This window comes from Vulpes vulpes, chromosome 4 (assembly GCF_048418805.1).
Source record: "Vulpes vulpes isolate BD-2025 chromosome 4, VulVul3, whole genome shotgun sequence".
Classification (NCBI taxonomy): Eukaryota; Metazoa; Chordata; class Mammalia; order Carnivora; family Canidae; genus Vulpes; species Vulpes vulpes.
The window spans coordinates 82,502,079-82,520,397 of NC_132783.1; the positions used below are offsets into that span (position 1 = coordinate 82,502,079).

The 18,319-nt window shown below is 37.7% G+C and overlaps 1 protein-coding gene across 8 annotated transcripts in view; it reads right to left on the reverse strand.

The window, feature by feature from the left end:
* Positions 1-18,319, reverse strand: part of ASCC1 (activating signal cointegrator 1 complex subunit 1) — a 98,928-nt gene that overhangs the window by 71,370 nt on the left and 9,239 nt on the right. For all 8 annotated transcript variants that reach the window (XR_012001109.1, XR_012001110.1, XM_026004145.2 and 5 more), the window contains one exon: positions 12,160-12,338. Coding sequence is in view for 6 of the 8 variants with exons in the window: in XM_026004145.2 (XP_025859930.1) it covers positions 12,160-12,338 (179 nt within the window). In the remaining 2 variants the exon portion in view is untranslated. The remainder of the gene's footprint in view (positions 1-12,159; positions 12,339-18,319) is intronic.

Genomic DNA, 18,319 nt, shown 5'->3' on the forward strand with positions numbered 1-18,319 from the left:
TCACAGACAGTGAAGACATCTTTGAATATTAATGCAAGAGACGAAAGAGTGAAAAAGTAAGGTGCAGTTTATCTACAGATCACACAGATGAAAAATACCTTGCAGATGTCTGCGAGCAGCTAAATCCTACATTAAATACTCAGGCTTAGAGAGCTGCAGCACAGGGATGAGAGTGATAATGTCTGGAGTGAAATAACATTTCTTATAAACTGATCAGCACAAAGGAAGGTGATTTCAGAAAACGCTCTTCTAAAAGGTAAGTTCACAGTTTCCTTGGAGAATCAAGGGTGAGGTCAAGGACAAGCATGCCACCAAATAAAGACAGAAAAGAGACTTTTTTAAAGGAATAAAAGTTCAAGGAAGGGTGAGGGAAAGATACCATATGACCTGGGAAGAGAAAGGTCCTCTGTTATATCAAAAATGTGACCTTCACAACAATGTTTAAAAATGAAAACTGGGCAGGCCAGGTGGCTCAGTGGTTTAGTGCCGCCTTCAGCCCAGGGTGTGGTCCTGGAGACCCAAGATCGAATCCCATGTCTAGCTCCCTGCATGGAGCCTGCTTATCCCTCTGCCTGTGTCTCTGCGCCCACCCCCACCCCCACCTGTGTGTGTCTCTCATGAATGAATGAATAAAAATAAATAAATAAATAAATAAATAAATAAATAAATAATTTAAAAAAAAATTAAGGGCACCTGGGTGGCTCAGTGGTTGAGTATCTACCTTTGGCTCAAGTCGTGATCCTGGGGTCCTGGGAGTCCCGTATCAGGCTCCCCACCTGCTCCTCTCTCTCTCTCTCTCTCTCTCTCTCTGCGTCTCTCATGAATAAATATTCTTTAAAAATAAAATAAAAATGAAAATGGAGGGGCACCAGGGTGGCTCAGTCAGTGAAGCATCCAACTCTTTTTTTTTTTTTAAAGATCGTATCTATTTATTTGAGAGAGGAGTGTGCATGTGCAAAAAAGAGAGCGAGCACGCACATAAGCTAAGGGAGGGGCAGATCCATCTGAGAGATCCCTCTGAGAGAGTGAGAAGCAGACTCCTCACTGAGCAGGGAGCTCGATGCAGGGCTCAATCCCAGGACCCTGGAATCACGACCTGAGCCAAAGCCAAAACCAAGAGTCAGATGCTTAACCAACTGAGCCACCTAGGTGACCCTAAGCGTCCAACTCCTGACTTCAGCGCAGGTCATGATCTTGAGGTCATAAAATCAAGCCCAGAGTGGGGCTCTAGGCTCAGCAGAAAGTCTGCTTGGGACTCCCCCTCTTCCTCTGCCCCTCCCCTTCCACGCTCTCTTTCTTAAAATAAATAAATATTTTTTAAAAATGAAAATTAAGGGCACCTTGGTGGCTCAGTCAGTTAAGCACCGGACTCTTGGTTTTGGTTCAGGTTGTAATCTCGGGTTTATGGAATCAAGCCCCGCATTAGGCTCCACGCTCAGTGTGGAGTCTGCTTGTTGCTCTCCTCTCTCCCTCTGCTCCCTCCTACTCTCTCTCTCTAAAATATATAAAGTCTTTAAATATATGTGGTAGGCAGAATTCTAAGAATAACCTTCAATGACCAGACTCTCATATAATCCCTTCTCCTTGGATTGGGGGTAGAACCTATGAAAGTAATGAGACGTCACTGCTATGTTATATGGCCCAGTTAACCTTAAGATAGGGAGATTATCCCAAACGAGCCTGATCTATACACATGAGCTCTTTAAAAAAGCCGTTTTCTCTGGCTGATGGCAGAAGTCAGAGATTTGAAGCATAGGGGAATTTAATAGAAGCTAGAAGGGGTACGTATCAAGGATATGGGGACTCAGCACTACAGCCACAAGGAACTGAACTTGGAAGCAGACTCTTCCCCAGGGCCTCTGGTGTGTTCCAAAATGGACAACACCTTGATCTCAGCCTGTGAGACGCTAAGCAGGGAACCCAGTTGAACCCACAAGATTCTCTGATCTACAGAACTACTAAGTACTGTGAGATGATAAATGGATATTGTTTTAAGCTACCAAGATTGAGGTAATTTACTATGCAGCAACAGAAAACTCATAATAGGGTAGGGTACAAATGTAAACTAATAAACTCATATTTCAATAGTACCTTTCACACCAGAGATCCCAAAAGGACTTGATATGTTTGACATAACTATCCAAGAGGATAAATTCACCTTTTAAAAATATTATTTATGGGGGCCGGTTGGCTGGCTCAGATGATGGAACATGTGACTCTTGATCTCAGGGTCATGAGTTTGATCCCCATGTTGGGCATGAAACCTACTCAAAAAAAGAGAATAAAAATCTTTCAAAATACTATTAATATTTAATAATTTAATAATATTAATGAGTTGTTTTAAGAAGATAGTCTCACTTCTTGCAGTCCTGATTCAGGACTAAAGACAGGCATCCCTAATAAACAAAAGGCCTTCTTAGATGATATCTGATCCATATATCTTTTTTTAACAATTAGGGAATATATGATTTAGAATTGAAAAATCCAAGCACGGGATGCCTGGGTGGCTCAGCGGTTGAGCATCTACCTTTGGCTCAGGGCATGATCTTGAGATCCAGGATTGAGTCCCACTTCAGGCTCTCTGAATGGAGCCTGTTTCTCCCTCTGCTTGTGTCTCTGCTTCTCTCTCTCTCTGTCTCTCATGAATAAATAAAATCTTAAAAAAAAAAAAAAAACAACCAAGTATAACAGGGACGGCTTTCTTGTTCTTTTTTTAAATCTGCAAATACTGTGCAAATTACTATCCAATTTTAGTAAAGGTTGGTCTCAATGAAACACTTGCTGGGGGCACCTGGCTGGCTTAGTCATTAGTGTACAACTCCTGATCTCAGGGTTGTAGGTTTGAGCCCCATGACAGGTATAGAGATTACTTACAAATTAAATTAAATTAAATTAAATTAAATTAAATTAAATTAAATTAAATTAAAATAAAACAAAATAAATAAAATACTTGCTAAAAGACTAGTAAAACTGGTTAACAGACAAGCAATCCTCAAAACATCTTGAATTTCTTTCTTTTAAAAAAAAAATATATATATGCTTTTAAGTAATCTCTATGCCCAATGTGGGACTTGAACTCAGGGCCCTGAGATCAAGAGTCACATGTTCCACCAAGCAAACCAAAGAGCACCCCAAAATATACTCAATTTCAACAGGATTCTTTTCCATTCAAATAATTTCCTATAGCGACTACCGCAACTAACCTCATATATTTGTTTTATTGGATTGTATGAATTAGAGTAGTTATTAGGTCACACACAATGCTGTATCATCCATTCTACTTAGCACAGTAGACCCATAACTGTAGTACCTTGGGTAAGTTACTCTCCCAGAATTTCCATTCCTTCATCAATAAAATGGAATATTAATATCTACCACATAAGGATGGACTGAAGATTAAACAAAATAACACAGAAAGCACTCAGGACACTGTCTAGTACAAGGCGAGAGCTCAACAATTATTTGCTATTTTATATATCACTCAATGTTGAATGAGTGAATAAAACTAGTGGTAAACCTAGCCTTATTTACAAGATTACAAATCATCAGAAGCATTATTCTTAATAGCCCACAAATGGAAACAAGCCAAATGCTCATCATGGAGGAATATGTAAACAAAATGTGGTATATCCATACAATGGAATATTATTCAGCCATAGAAAGAATAGTGTTACATGATAAACCATAGATAAGCCTTAAAAACACTGTAAGTGAAACACAAAAGGCTACACATCATATGATTCCATTTACGTGAAATATTCAAAATAGGCAAACCCATGGTGAAAGTAAATGCTTGTCAGGGACTGGAAGAAGGTGGCAATGGGGAGTGACAGCTTAGTGGATATGAGATTTACTTTTTTGGGGCAATGGAAATATACTAGAATTAGTAGCAATGGTTGCACTGTAATAAAGATACTAAATATCACTGAACTGTGCACTTTAAAAATGGGAATTTTATGCTGTATGAATATCTCCATTTAAAAATATATGAGAATATCTCCTCTTGCCCATGGAAAATTAATTCCTATAGAACTCGTCCTCCTGCTATCAATAACTAGAAAACTAGATAAAATATATAAATCAAATGTTTACAGGCATTAGATTAATAGTCCTGAAAAGTGATCCCTAAGTTAGGAGAAAAGAGCAAACTGAGTCCCATCCTGGCTTTCTGAATGGAGACAACTTCCACAGTGGTACAGAGTGGGGAAACCAGAGCCCAGTGAGTTGAGATGACAAAAAGTGAATTTCAGGAATGAATGCCAAGGCAAATAAAATTTGCAGGGCCAACCACTAGAGGAGGAAGTTAAAAAAAAAAAAAAGTGGGGGTAGATGCAAATCAAGAAATCTGCATAAAGTCTCTTTCAGACTTTGGCTGAACAACAATCTGCACTTGTAGAGCTCACGTGAAACTCACAAGACCAGATAAGAACAACTAACAGAAGCTGTTAGCCAAACAATACCCAAAGCTCAAATAGCAGATAAATATTCAAATTCTTACCAGCCAGAATGGAGGGACTATTCTTAAATACACAGAACAATTACCAGAGATACCAGAAAGGATACACCTTAGTAGTGAAGCTAAATTAGCCCTACAGTAAAGCATACTCTACATCTGCCCCTAAGGGGCTTAAAAACAAACTTTGGAGGGGCACCTGGGTGGCTCAGTGGTTGAACATCTGCCTTTGGCTCAGGTCAGGATCGGAGAGTCCTAAGATCTAGTCCCACATGGGGCTCCTGGCGGGGAGCCTGCTTCTCCACTTGCCTTTGTCTCTGCCCCACCCTCTGTGTCTTTCATAAATAAATAAATAAAATCTTTTCAAAAAATTAAATCTTTAAAAAAATCTATTAAAATTTAAGGTTTACTCTCCTTTAACCCACATATTCTATTTCTAAGAATCTGTCTCAAAATGTATCTCAAAGAGTGGATGGAACTGGAGGGTATTATGCTGAGTGAAGTAAGTCAATCAAAGGACAAACATATGGTCTCATTTGGGGAATATAAAAAATAGTGAAAGGGAATAAAGGGGAAAGGAGAAAAAATGAGTGGGAAATATCAGAAAGGGAGGCAGAACATGAGAGACTCCAAACACTGGGAAACGAACTAGGGGTGGTTGAAAGGGAGGTGGGCAGGGGGTGGGGGTGACTGGGTGACAGGTACTGAGGGGGGCACTTGATGGGATGAGCACTGGGTGATACTCTATATGTTGGCAAATTGAACACCAATAAAAAATAAATTTATCTAAAAAAAACAAAAACAAAAAGAAAAAATAAAATATATTTCAAAAAATAAACGTATTTCAAATATATATATATATATATCTCAAAGAAATCATCAGCTAAGACATAAAGATGCACATACAAAAATGTTCATTATAGTAATATTAATAAAAATAATTTCCTTTAATGGTCCATTAATAGAGGATTGATGAAATAAGTTAGGGTACTGGGGCACCTGATTGGTACAGTTGGCTAAGCATCCAACTCTTGGATTGGGCTCAGGTGGTGATCTCAATGTTATGCAATGGAGCTCTGAGTCAGGCTCACGCTCAGCGAAGAGTCTGCTTGAGATTCTCTCTTCCTCACCCTCTGCCTCTGCACCTCCCATCTGTGCTCTCTCTCTAAAAATAAATACTAAATAAATCTTTTTTTAAAATGTTAGGGTACGTTCATAGAATCCAGCAATTTAAAATAGTAATTAGGGGCAGCCCGGGTGGCTCAGTGGCTTAGCGCCACCTTCAGTCCCTGGTGTGGTCCTGGAGACCCGAGATCAAGTCCCACGTCAGGCTCCCTGCATGGAATGGAGCCTGCTTCTCCCTCTGCCTGTGTCTGTGCCTCTCTCTCTCTCTGTGTCTCTCATGAATAAATAAATAAAGTTTAAAAAAATAAAATAAAATAGTAATTAGGCCACCTGGGTGGCTCAGTTGGTTGTATGACCAATTCTTGGTTTCAGCTGGGGTTGTGGGATCGTGCCCTGAGTTGGACTCTGTTCAGTGCAAAATCTGCTTGAGATTCTTTCCCCCCTCGCCCCCCTTCCTCTCTACTCCTCCCACTGCTTGCGCTTGCTCACTCTCAAAAAAATAAATAAAATCTTTAAAATAGTAATTAGGTTTACATGTATTTACTTATGCTGTTAGGTCAAAAAGTAGTTACAAAACACTGTGTATGACAAACTTTATTTTAATAAATGTATACAACAAATACATCTATAAACTCAAAAACTTGAAGAGCCAACTTTATACCAACAGGTGTCATCACTTTTCCTACAAACAGGAGAATGTTGAGCCCTTTCTTATTTTAGAGATGAAGAAATGATCAGAGATAACAAATGAACGTCAGAGGAACCAAATCAAGACTGAATGCCATAGTCTTTCATGAAACAACTCCTATCTCAATGCTCTTCAAAGCTACAGGGCAGTGGGGGGAGGGGGACGCAGTGCTGGGCTGGCTCAGTGTGCAGACCATGCAACTCCTGATCTTGGAGTTGTAAATTCGAGCCCTACATTGGGTGCAGAGATTATTACTTAAAAATAAAATCTTTAAAAAAAAAAAAAGCTACTAGAAGGGAACTCACCTAAATAGAGGTAATAAATTCAGAGTACCACTGGAAAATGCCTAAAGGCTTTTGCAGCCATCTGTCTATTGTTCTAACATCAAAATGAAATTCACAAAAAATTTCTTCCATATAATAGGTAGATAATGATCTCTTACCACTTATTTACTCTTCTACCCTGGGCTCCCCTGCTGTTATCAGAACCTGATTTAGATGGAAGAAGAAAGCAATGTCACTATGGAGTCTCCCTGAAAGCAGGAAGGAAGCACTCTGGGCTGATTAAGGCCAGCATGACATTCACAGTGGCCAATCTCATTCCAGTTGAGTTAAAGTAATCATTCTCTAGTATTTGTTCCCTGTCAGCCCAAGTCAAGAGCCAAAAGAAAAGTGAGAAAGTGTACACACACACACAGAAGGCTGCTTGTCACATACCAATATTTCTAACATTTTAAAAAAATATATAACTACTGAGCTTCAATGTTAGTATTTAGGTAAAATAAGGTAAAATTAATTTATCAAATTAAATAGTATTTAGGTAAAATAAGGTAAAATTAATTTATCAAATCAAATAGTATTTAGGTAAAAGAAGGTAAAATTAATTCCAAAATTTGCCAGCACCCCAGCCCCAAATTTACCAGCCCATATTGAAACTTCAGGGTTCCCGATTTTCTCCTATCCCACCTTCTAATGAAAATGAAATTATCTTGCTATAAAATGCTGAGAGGAAAAAAAATATTCTGATGGCTTACTAATTTTATATATATATATATGTGTAATATTTGGCTTACAGATGTGCCTTTGTTCAAGCACATAAATATCAAGTTAATCACTTAAAAATGGGTTATAAAACAGTACTGTCTACTCATATTTCCCAGTCTGAATCTACTCACCTTTGTAGCCTCCTTTTTTTTTTTTTTAATGATTTTATTCAAAATGTCATGAAAGACAAAGAGAGAGGCAGAGGGAGAAGCAAGCTCCATGCAGGGAGCTGGATGTGGGACTCGATCCCAGGACTCCAGGATCACACGCTGAGCTACCCAGGTGTCCCGGTAGCCTCCTTTTTAAAAAAATTTTTGTTTTAATTTGAGTAGAGTTGACACACAATGTTACATTAGTCTCAAGTGTACAGCACAATGATTCAACTTCTCTATATCTTATCCCATGCTGTAGTCTCCTTCTTAAATAATCAATTTTGTCAATTCCCACTCCCAGTCCCACATAAGTACTTGGATTCTAATACTTCTGTATCTGTGTATCTATATTTCATTATATTCTAACACTTAAGAGCCAGTTTGAGAGGCACCTGTGTGGCTCAACTTGTTAAGTATCTGATTCTTGGTCTCAGCTCAGGTCTTGATCTCAGGGTTGTGAGTTGAAGCCCCATGTGGGCTCCACACCCAGCATGGAGCCCACTTTAAAAAAAAAAAAAAAAAAAAGACCCAGCTCAAGCAATAGAACAGGATAAGGGAAAGGAAAGGAAAAGAAAAAAGGAGGGGAAAAAAAGGAACACAAGACGGAAGAATCTTGTAAAAACTTTCACCCAGAACATTTTCATTAACCTAGCACACAACTATTAAAGACAGCCCTCATCTTTTCTTAATACACCAAGGAATACTAATAATTTTAATCTAAGTAGTCATAAAAATAGCAGAAGTAGTAGCTACCATTTATGATATGCTTATTATGTGTCAAGCACCACGCTGAGTACTCTACATTACCTCATTTAATCCTTCCTACAAAGCAAGCTATAAAGGTCTGGAGAGGGGATACCTAGGTGGCTCAGTCAATTAAGTGTCTAACTCTTGGTCTTGGCTCAGGTTTTGAGTTTGAGCTCCATGTTGGGCTCCATGCTGGGCATGGAGCATATTTAAAAGGAAAAAAAAAAAAGATTTAGAGAGATTCACTTGGGCAGCCCTGGTGGCTCAGCAGTTTAGCGCTTGCCTTTGACCCAGAGTGTGATCCTGGAGACCTGGGATTGAGTCCCACGTCTGGCTCCCTGTATGGAGCCTGCTTCTCCCTCTGCCTGTGTCTCTGCCTCTCTCTGTGTGTGTCTCTCATGAATGAATAAATAAAAATCTTAAAAAAAAAAAAAACCTACTTAAAAAAAAAAAGATAGAGAGGTTCACTTGTCCAAGTCTACACAGATCGAGGAACCCAGAATCACACTCAGGTTCATCTGTTTCAAGAACCAAAGATATCAACCACTGTCCTATTTCATTCTGTATGCTTTTACTCCTCTCAATCATGTAATGATTGAAAAAACACAGCATGGATAGACATCTATATGCATAAAAATGAACTTTGACCTAAATGTCACACCTAATATAAAAATTCACTGGATCATAGATCTAAATATAAAAAAGTAAAATTACATGGGACACCTGGGTGGCTCAGCTGTTGAACGTCTGCCTTTGGATCAGGGTGTGATCCCGGAATACCGGAATTGAGTCCCACAGTGGCCTTCCTGCATGGAGCCTGCTTCTCCCTTGGCCTGTGTCTCTGCCTCTCTTTCTGTGTGTCTTTCATGAATAAATAAATAAAATCTTAAAAAAAAAAAAAAAAAGTAAAATTACAAAAATGCTACAGATAACCTTGGTGACCTGGGGTTAAACAAAGAGTTCCTAGACATGGCACTAAAAGCACAATCCATAAAAGAAAAATTAATAAATTGGATTTCACCAAAATTTAAAACTTTTACTCTGCAAAAGGCACTAGTAAGAGAATGAAAAGAAAAGCCATGGCCTGGAAAAAAATATCTGGAAATCCCATATCCTTGAAAGGACTTGTAACAAGAAAAAATATAAAAGAACTTTTCACAACTCAACAGTAAGAAAACAAATAATTTTACAATAGGCGAAAGATGTGGACATCTCACCAAAGAGGATATAAAGATAGCAAAAAAAGCACACACGCAAAAAAATCTAAACACACCCCAAGAAGTCCATTTTACTACATGATAATTTTTAAGATAAAATAAAAGATTTTTAAATTCTTGTTGATAACTAGTTAACTACAGGTTTTAAAAAAGTTACAACTTTACCTCTTGTTATATATCAAGATACATTCCAAATAAACTAAAATGTGGGATCCCTGGGTGGCGCAGTGGTTTAGCGCCTGCCTTTGGCCCAGGGCGCGATCCTGGAGACCCGGAATCGAATCCCATGTCGGGCTCCCGGTGCATGGAGCCTGCTTCTCCCTCTGCCTGTGTCTCTGCCTCTCTCTCTCTCTCTCTGTGACTATCATAAATAAATGAAAATTAAAAAAAAAAAAAAAACTAAAATGTTAAATGTAAATTGTGAAGTAATACTGATCCTCTTAATATACATGAAGCTCTTACAAATAAATTTAAAAAGTGAACGCTCAGAGAAAAATGGGACAAGACATGAAGAAACAAGAATATATGAAAAAGTCTTATCTCACCAATATCAAATAAATGAACAACCAAGCAACAAGCTAATATTTTTTGTCAACTGGATTACAAAAAACGAAACAACAAAAAAAAAACTTAAAATAATAGTAACACCAACATTGGCAAAGGTAGGAAAAGGAACCTAAAGAAAACTAGTCTGACACTGAAGTGTTCTAGCATTTCCTGAAGGTAATGTGAAATATATATCAAAACCCTCAAACGCACATGCACATACTCTTTTTTCATTTTCAGGAACTTACTAAGAAACTAGGCTAGTACAGAAAAATATACACAGAAGAGAAGTCATAATGACATTATTTACAACAATGAAAAAAATTTAATGATAAATTATTATTATGTGATCTGGGAAGCAAAGGCAAAAGAAAAATTACATTTCCTTACTACTTATAGCCCACTGACAAATCCTTCAAACAGGCAGAGTGACATTCCTTTAGGAACTCAGCTGCCTTATTTGATACTCTGTTAAGGGCTAAAGGCAATCTTAGCTTAACATTATCCTCCCAGGATCCTGTAACTCTACTATAACACATAAAAATTCCTTTGGACACTTCCTTTATCTCTATCCCCCAAGGTATATGTTAGCAATCCTCCCCTAAGCATATGGCCTATCAATATACTTCTGAAGGGTCTCATGACTAGGGTTTTTACTACACAGTAATAAATGATCTTGTCCTAACAGTTTGCCCTTGAGGTCTTAGAAACCTTGCTCCCGAAGTTCCTTAGAGACATATGCTTTTCCTAACCTCCTCCTAACTTGAAAGTATATAATCAAGCCACTCCTCATGACCCCAAGTACAGCTTTTTCTGCCCACAGGTCTTGTCCCTGTGCTTTAATAAAACCACGCTTTTGCAACCAAGAGGTCTCAAGAATACTTTCTTGGCTGTTCGTTCTGAACCCTACCACTTCAAACCACATCATTATATATCCATGTAATAGAATACTAAGTAGTCACTAAAAATCAAGTTATCTGAACTGTTATCAAAATAAGATTATGTTATTTTAGTTATCACTGCTATGACTTCCTTCCTGTCTCCAAAGCAAAACGAAAGATTTTTGTTCAATGACAAAACAATGATCATGGTATAATGCAAAATGTCAAGGAAAGCAGGATATAGAAGCATACAGAAGCCAAATTCTATTTTTCTAAACATTTGTGCATGTGCCACAATATTATCTCTCAGTGGTGAGATTATGTGTGACTTTTATTCATCTTTTATTTTCTAAACCTTCTGTAAAAAAGGTGTATTAAAAAAAGAAAAAACAAAAAACATATATTCATAAATTTTTTTAAATCAATGTTTCTTTAAATCGTCCAAAATTATATACACAAGGAGTTTTCAAACTTGTTTCTAGGGGGCGCCTGGGTGGCTCAGTGGGTTAGGCATCTGACTTCAGTTCGGTATATGATGGAACTGAAGGGTCCTAAGATGGAACCCCAAATCAGGCTCCCCACCAAGGCTCCCCACTCCATGGAGAGTCAGCTTTTCCCTCTGTCCCTCTCCTGCTCATACTATCTCAAATAAATAAATCTTTAAAAAGACAAAAAAAACCACCTGTTTTCTAATCTAGATTATCTGCTGTTATCTTGGTCAGGAGCATTTCACTGTTACATAAGAATGACAATTCTATATGCAAATTTCTTCTAGTTACTAACCCAAAATAAGCCATTACCACCTAGGGCAAAAGATCTACAGATAATGGCACCTCATTAACATTGCCACCCTCAAGGTGCAGAATAGTATCTATATTAGAATACTACTTTTATGTCTTGAAATTTTTTTAAGATTTTATTTACTTATTCATGAGAGACACAGAGAGAGAGAGATAAAGAGAGAGAGAGGGTGGCAGAGACACAGGCAGAGGGAGAAGCAGGCTCCCTGCAGGGAGCCTGACGTGGGACTTGATCCTGGGTGCCCTGGGCTGAAGGCAGCGCTAAACTGCTGAGCCACCAGGGCTGCCCCATGTCTTGAAATTTGTAAAGAATATGTCAGTAATATGCAGAAGCTTATGTGCTGATATATCTATACTTTTAATTCACTTCAGAATCAAAAAGAAAACATAAGAAATGGCTAGCCTTTTTGGTAGAAGAAATGTCTATCTTTCTACTGTCTGAATTATAAATCTCCTTTTTTGTACTTTTTCTTTTTAACTCTTTGTTCTGTTTTGTTTGCTGCTTACCATGGAGCACTTCTCCAGTACTTCCTCCTGGAACTTCAGGAATCGCTCCTGAACCTCAACTTCATTGAGGAAAAAAGCAAGGAAGTGAGTGAAGGGCTGCTTTCTTCTAAATGTCAGCAAAAGAACATCAATCCGAGTTCGAGCTGATATTACACCACTTCGATGTTGGCCAGTGATTACTGCAAGCAATAAAAGGGGAGAAGATGTTTAACACAACCATCCAAAACTTGTAGAGTAAGTGACCTTCAATACTGTCATCTCTGCAGAGTCAAACAGTCCCAACGTGTACATAATTTCTGAACAAGGTTTTTTACCAAAGGTAAAAAAAAATCGCTAATGAACTCAATTAAGCAGGATGAGGTTTAAAAACAATATCCTAAAAAAAATATATATATATATATCCTTGGGGCACCAGGATGATTCAGTCAGTTAAGCGTCCAACACTTGATTTCAGCTCAGGTCATGATCTCAGGATTGTGAGATTGAGCCCTGTGTGTTGGGCTTGTGTTGGACATGGAGCCTGCTTAAGATTCTCCTTCTACCTCTCCTGTGACCCTTCCCCCCCACCTCTCTCTAAAGAACAAAACAAAACCAGAATATCCTTAAGACCACTTAATGAAGTAGAAAAATGAGTTTAAAAAGCTACATAGCAAAAAAAAAAAAAAAAAAAGCTACATAGCAAACCTTCATACCTTGCAGGTAGGAATGTAAAATGGTACAGCAGCTACAGAACAGCTACAGCAGTTCCTAAAAAAAGAGAACTACCATATGACCAGCAATTCTACTCCTAGACAGAAATCCAAAGAAGTAAAAGCAGGTATTTACAGGGCACCTGGTGGTTCAGTCAGTAGAGCATGTGACTTGATCTTGAGGTCATAAGTTTGAGTCCCATATTATAGGCAGAGTTTACTTGAAGAAAAAAAAAAAAAAGAATAGATTTTTAAAAATAATATGAAATACAAGAAAATAATCCAGAAAAGAAAAAAAAAAAAAAAAACAGGGATGCCTGGGTGGCTCAGTGGTTGAGCATCTGCCTTCAGCTCAGGGAGTGATCCCAGGGTCCTGGGATCAAGTCCCACATCGGGCTCCCTGCATGGAGCCTGCTTCTCCCTCTGCCTGTGTCTCTGCCTCTGTCTTTCATAAATAAATAAAATCTTAAAAAAACAAAGTCCTATCTTGATACAATGAAATATTATTCAGCCCCCCCAAAACAAGAATACAGTACAGATACATGCAAAAATATAAATGAATCTTAAAAACATTATATTAAGTGGAAAACATCATTTACAAAGTGCCACTGTATGCTTCCATTAACAGGAAGGAGCCAGAAGAAGCAAATGCAGAAATGCAGAGAGAAAGAAAGTAGATCAGTGGTAGCCAAGGACAGGAGGTAGGGAGGATTGGGGAGTGACTGCTTAATGGGTATAACATTTCCTTTGGGGAGGATAAAAATGTTCTGAAACTAGATAGTGCTGCCTCTCTGTCTCTGTCTCTGTGTCTCTCATGAATAAATGAATAAAATCTTAAAAAAAAAAAAAAAAAAAAAAAAGAGGGATCCCTGGGTAGCTCAGCAGTTTGGCGCCTGCCTTTGGCCCAGGGCATGATCCTGGAGTCCTGGGATCAAGTCCCACATCAGACTCCTTGCATGGAGCCTGCTTCTCCTTCTGCCTGTGTCCCTGCCTCTCTCTCTCTCTCTGTCTCTCATGAATAAATGAATAAAATCTAAAAAAAAAAAAGAAACTAGATAGTGGTGGCGGTTATTATACAACATTGTAAATGGACTACACACCACTGAATTCAACACTTTAAAATGGCCAGAATGGAAAAATAAATAAATAAAAATAAAAATAAATAAATAAAAATAAAAATAATAAAATGGCCAAAATGGGAGGTCCCAGGCTGGCTCAGTTGATAGAACATGTGATTCTTAATCTGGAGGTAAAGTTTGAGCCCCACATGAGGTATAGATTTCCCTTTAAAAAAATGTGTTGGGGGGATCCCTGGGTGGCTCAGTGGTTTAGCGCCTGCCTTTGGCCCAGGGCATGATCCTGGAGTCCCGGGATCGAGTCCCACGTCGGGCTCCCTGTATGGAGCCTGCTTCTCCCTCTACCTGTGTCTCTGCCTCTTTCTCTTCTCCCTCTGTGTCTCTCATGAATAAATAAATAAAATCTTTTTAAAAAGACTGTCAAAATGGTAAACTTTATGTTGCATACGTTTTAGCCACACACAAAAAAAGTATGAATATATGACATCAAAATTCAAATAACAATAAAAAAATTTCAGAGCAAAAAACTGAATTTTCTGTCATGTCAATTTTACCTCAATTTAAAAATTACAGTGGCTGAAAAAAAAATTACAGTGGCTGTAATTACTAGAGATTCACTACAATGAAAGACCACAGGAGAGTCTACTACAACATATATAATCCTACTGTATATGTATGAAAACAGAAAATTAAAGTAAAATATTTATCTATAATTATATGGATGGATACCAACTGTCCATGTTTTGGTATAATTTGGCCTTCTCTGATCTGGGCTATGTCTTTCTGTCTAAATGAAAGGTGGGAGCACAAAGCATAGACCACTGTCTGCAGAGAAACAAAATCATTTAGTGATTAGATAATCTCTGTGTAAACTGAGATTAAATCTCTAGGTTGTAGAACTGACAGGGCTTGGTTCAAAACAGCAACTAAGGAAAGATGCAAAAGATATGAACAATGAACAAAATTGGCATTTCAATAAACTATTTATTAAAACTGTGAAAGAAACTTATGAATATGATATAAAATATTGAAATATTAATTGTAATAGTAGCAAAATGGGCTATGCATTTTAAAGACCACAGTTTGTCCTTCCATGCAACTACAAAGCGAAAGAAGTAATTCCATTTATTTATCCTAATACTCTTCATTAAAGCATTTGAAATTTTTTTTTGCACTTGAAATTTTCTATAAGAACAACCTTTCTATTCCTCAATAAGAATGAAAGCATCATACCCATTTTACTACAAGGAAACAAGATAGAAAATTCTAGGAAAAGAAGCAGATTATGAATGAATAGACTAAGAGAGAGCCTGAGAACCATTTGCCTAAGTCAAAAATTGACAGGAGTAATAACCAAAAAATGTAATAAAATTAAAGTAGTAGATATATGGTGTTTTCTAAGAGCATCATTTATATTATCAGATAGAACACTTGGAGAATCCAAAAGACTCAACTGCTAGTGAAGGGAAGTATCCATAACAGGTACTCAAATATTGTGCTAGAGAAATTGATAAAGGAGGGTTCAAAGGCAAACTGGAACAAATTTAAAGTAAAAATTATCTCTACTAGAGACCAAATTGTGGTGAGAAACCAGAAGGAAAAGGAACAGAAGGGAAGGAAACTTAAAAGTCAAGTTTATGTTTTATTTCTGTCAAAGTCTGGTACAAAATGCTGAATCTACTCTTTTTCATTGAGAAGGTGGTTTCATCTCTGTAACACAGTAAACTGATAAGGACACTCACTTAAAGGGGCTCAGACTGATTTCCAGAAAAGAGTCAAAGTTGTTCAATTCATGACTAAAAAGCAAATACAATGAAGTTAGAAATATTCTACAAACACTAATATCTGAGAAGACCAGAATTCGAGTGGCAAGCATCTAGGGACTCTATCAAGGGATGGACAGGAAAAATAGAGTTAAAGGCACTGACATTAAACTTTTTAAGATTTCATTTATTTATCAGGAGCAGGCACGTGCCTGGGTGGCTCAGTTGGTTGGGCATCTGTCTGCTTTCAGCTCGTGTCATGATCCCAGTGTTTTGGGATTGAGCCCTGTGTCAGAGTCCTTGCTCAGTGAGAGCCTGTTTCTTCCTCTCGCTCCCTCTGGAAGCAGGTTCTCCACCCAGCAGAGAGCCCGACATAGGGCTCAATTGAACTTTTACTTATTTATTTTTATTATTTACTCATGACACACAGAGAGACACAGAGAGAAAGAGAGAGAGAGACAGGCAGAGGGAGAAGCAGGCCCCATGCAGGGAGCCCGATGTAGGACTCGATCCCGGGTCTCCAGGATCATGCCCTGGGCCGAAGGTGGTGCTAAACTGCTGAGCCACTCAGGCATCCCCTCAATTGAACTTTTAGAAACCAATTCTCTAACTACAATGACAGTATCATTTTGAAAGCATCTTCTGATATCCCGTTACCTGAGACTTCAAAACAGATTAGATGACCAAATCCTTGTTGAGAGGACAAATTAGAACCTAACAGATCATTTCCTTCTTTAGTATCTCTAATGTGAGAGAGGCAAAAGGAATAAATGACAGCAAATACCACACCAGTGCAACCTTAGTCTCACATCACAACTCAACTTACTCTAACCAATAATTGATTTTCTATATACTCTACTTCCCTGCAAGACCAATATACCCGTTTATCTGCCTGTTTTTCCATTAAATTAGTTCCACTAAATTTTTACTTTTAACAATTAGACATACTTGGTTTCACACTGAAATATTTGTGCTTTCTAAGTCAAAATGGAATCTTTACAAACCCGCCTACCCTTTCCTGGGTATGTTTTGGAATGACTCCGATAGCTTAAAATGGCTAAGCTCTCCACATTTATAGCATGTTATAATTTTTACTGCAATAAAAATTATTATAGTTACTATATGGTTAGAAAAAATGAGGAATACATTCAACTGTTAATAGTGATTATGTCTGAGGTGCATATACTAAGACTTCCCTTGATGTTTCACATATAATTTCTGTAAGCTTTTGGTTTTTTTGAAAGCATGTATTAATTTATAATCAGGAAAAAAGTAGATAAAGAAATGAACTTTACTGCAATTATAAAATTAATATTTGCTGCTTGAACTTTAAAACTTAAGGAAAGACATGGGTTTTTCTATCTTTAATTTTATTTTAATCTGTAATTTTCTTTAACTTTCTTTATATTTCCTTAATAAATCTTTAATCTTCTATCTGTAATATTTATTTTAATCAAAGTCCTTCAAAAATGTCATTAAAGTTCTCATGTTAGGGTCTGCTGATATTACCAAAGGGCTAGGGAAAACTCTACCTTTACTGTCTAATACAGGAACCCACACACAACGAGTTAAATAAAAGTTAAATGAATTAGAGGGGTGCCTGGGTGGCTTGGTCAGTTAATCACCTGTCTTTGGCTCAGGTTATGATCCCAGAGTCCTGGGATGGAGCCCTGAATCAGGTTCCCTGCTGGGCAGGGAGGCTGCTTCTCCCTCTGCCCCTCCCCCTACTTACTTTCTCTCTCTCTCTCTCAAATAAATAAAATCTTTTTAAAAAAGAAATTAAATGAATTAGAAGTAAACGGAATTAAAAGTTCAGTTCCCCAGTCATACTAGCCACATTTTAAGTACTCACAATCCCACATGCTAGTGGCTCCTGTACTGGAGAGTGGAGGTATATAACATTTCCATCAAAAAAAAAAAAAAAAACATTTCCATCATCACAGAAAGTCCTTTTGGACAGCACTGCCCTACAGTCAACTGCCTCTAGCTGCCTAGAGGCAACTGCCATGATGATTATTCTTACATAGCACAAAATGAAACAAGTACTAGTAATTTTTTTCATAAAACCTATGGGTAATTATAAAAAACTTATTATTGGTGGCTGCTGCACTTATTTGACTTTCAAAAAGTCCTATCATTTTAGAATGAGTTTCCAAAAATTTTCTTCCCTACAGTGCCCTTCACTCAAAGCCATTTTACAACACAAGCCTGTGCTCTTGGTTCACAATGATACCTGGTACAGACACTTTCTGACTTAATCCATACTGAACTATTTTTCCTCACCTGAGCAGTTACTTGATTCAGGTTGTTATTCTAATCATTACTTCTATAATATCCTTCCCAGTCTACAAAGCAAGGTAAAAACAAGAGAAACCTTCTGGGGAAGTGCTGAACTTTACTGCAAATTTGCTAACCTCAATGGTTTTCTCTAACTTGAAATAATTCACAAACTCCATTTCAAGCTAATAAGGCATAAAAGGATCTTCCTAATACACAAGAAAATCTGGAAGCTTTTTTATAACATCAGTACATGGTAAAGTATAAACTGAAGACCCAGATATTCAATCAAGATAAGGCTGTATAACTACATCTTTCCTCATTTGGGAGATCAATACTGATATATTATAAAAAG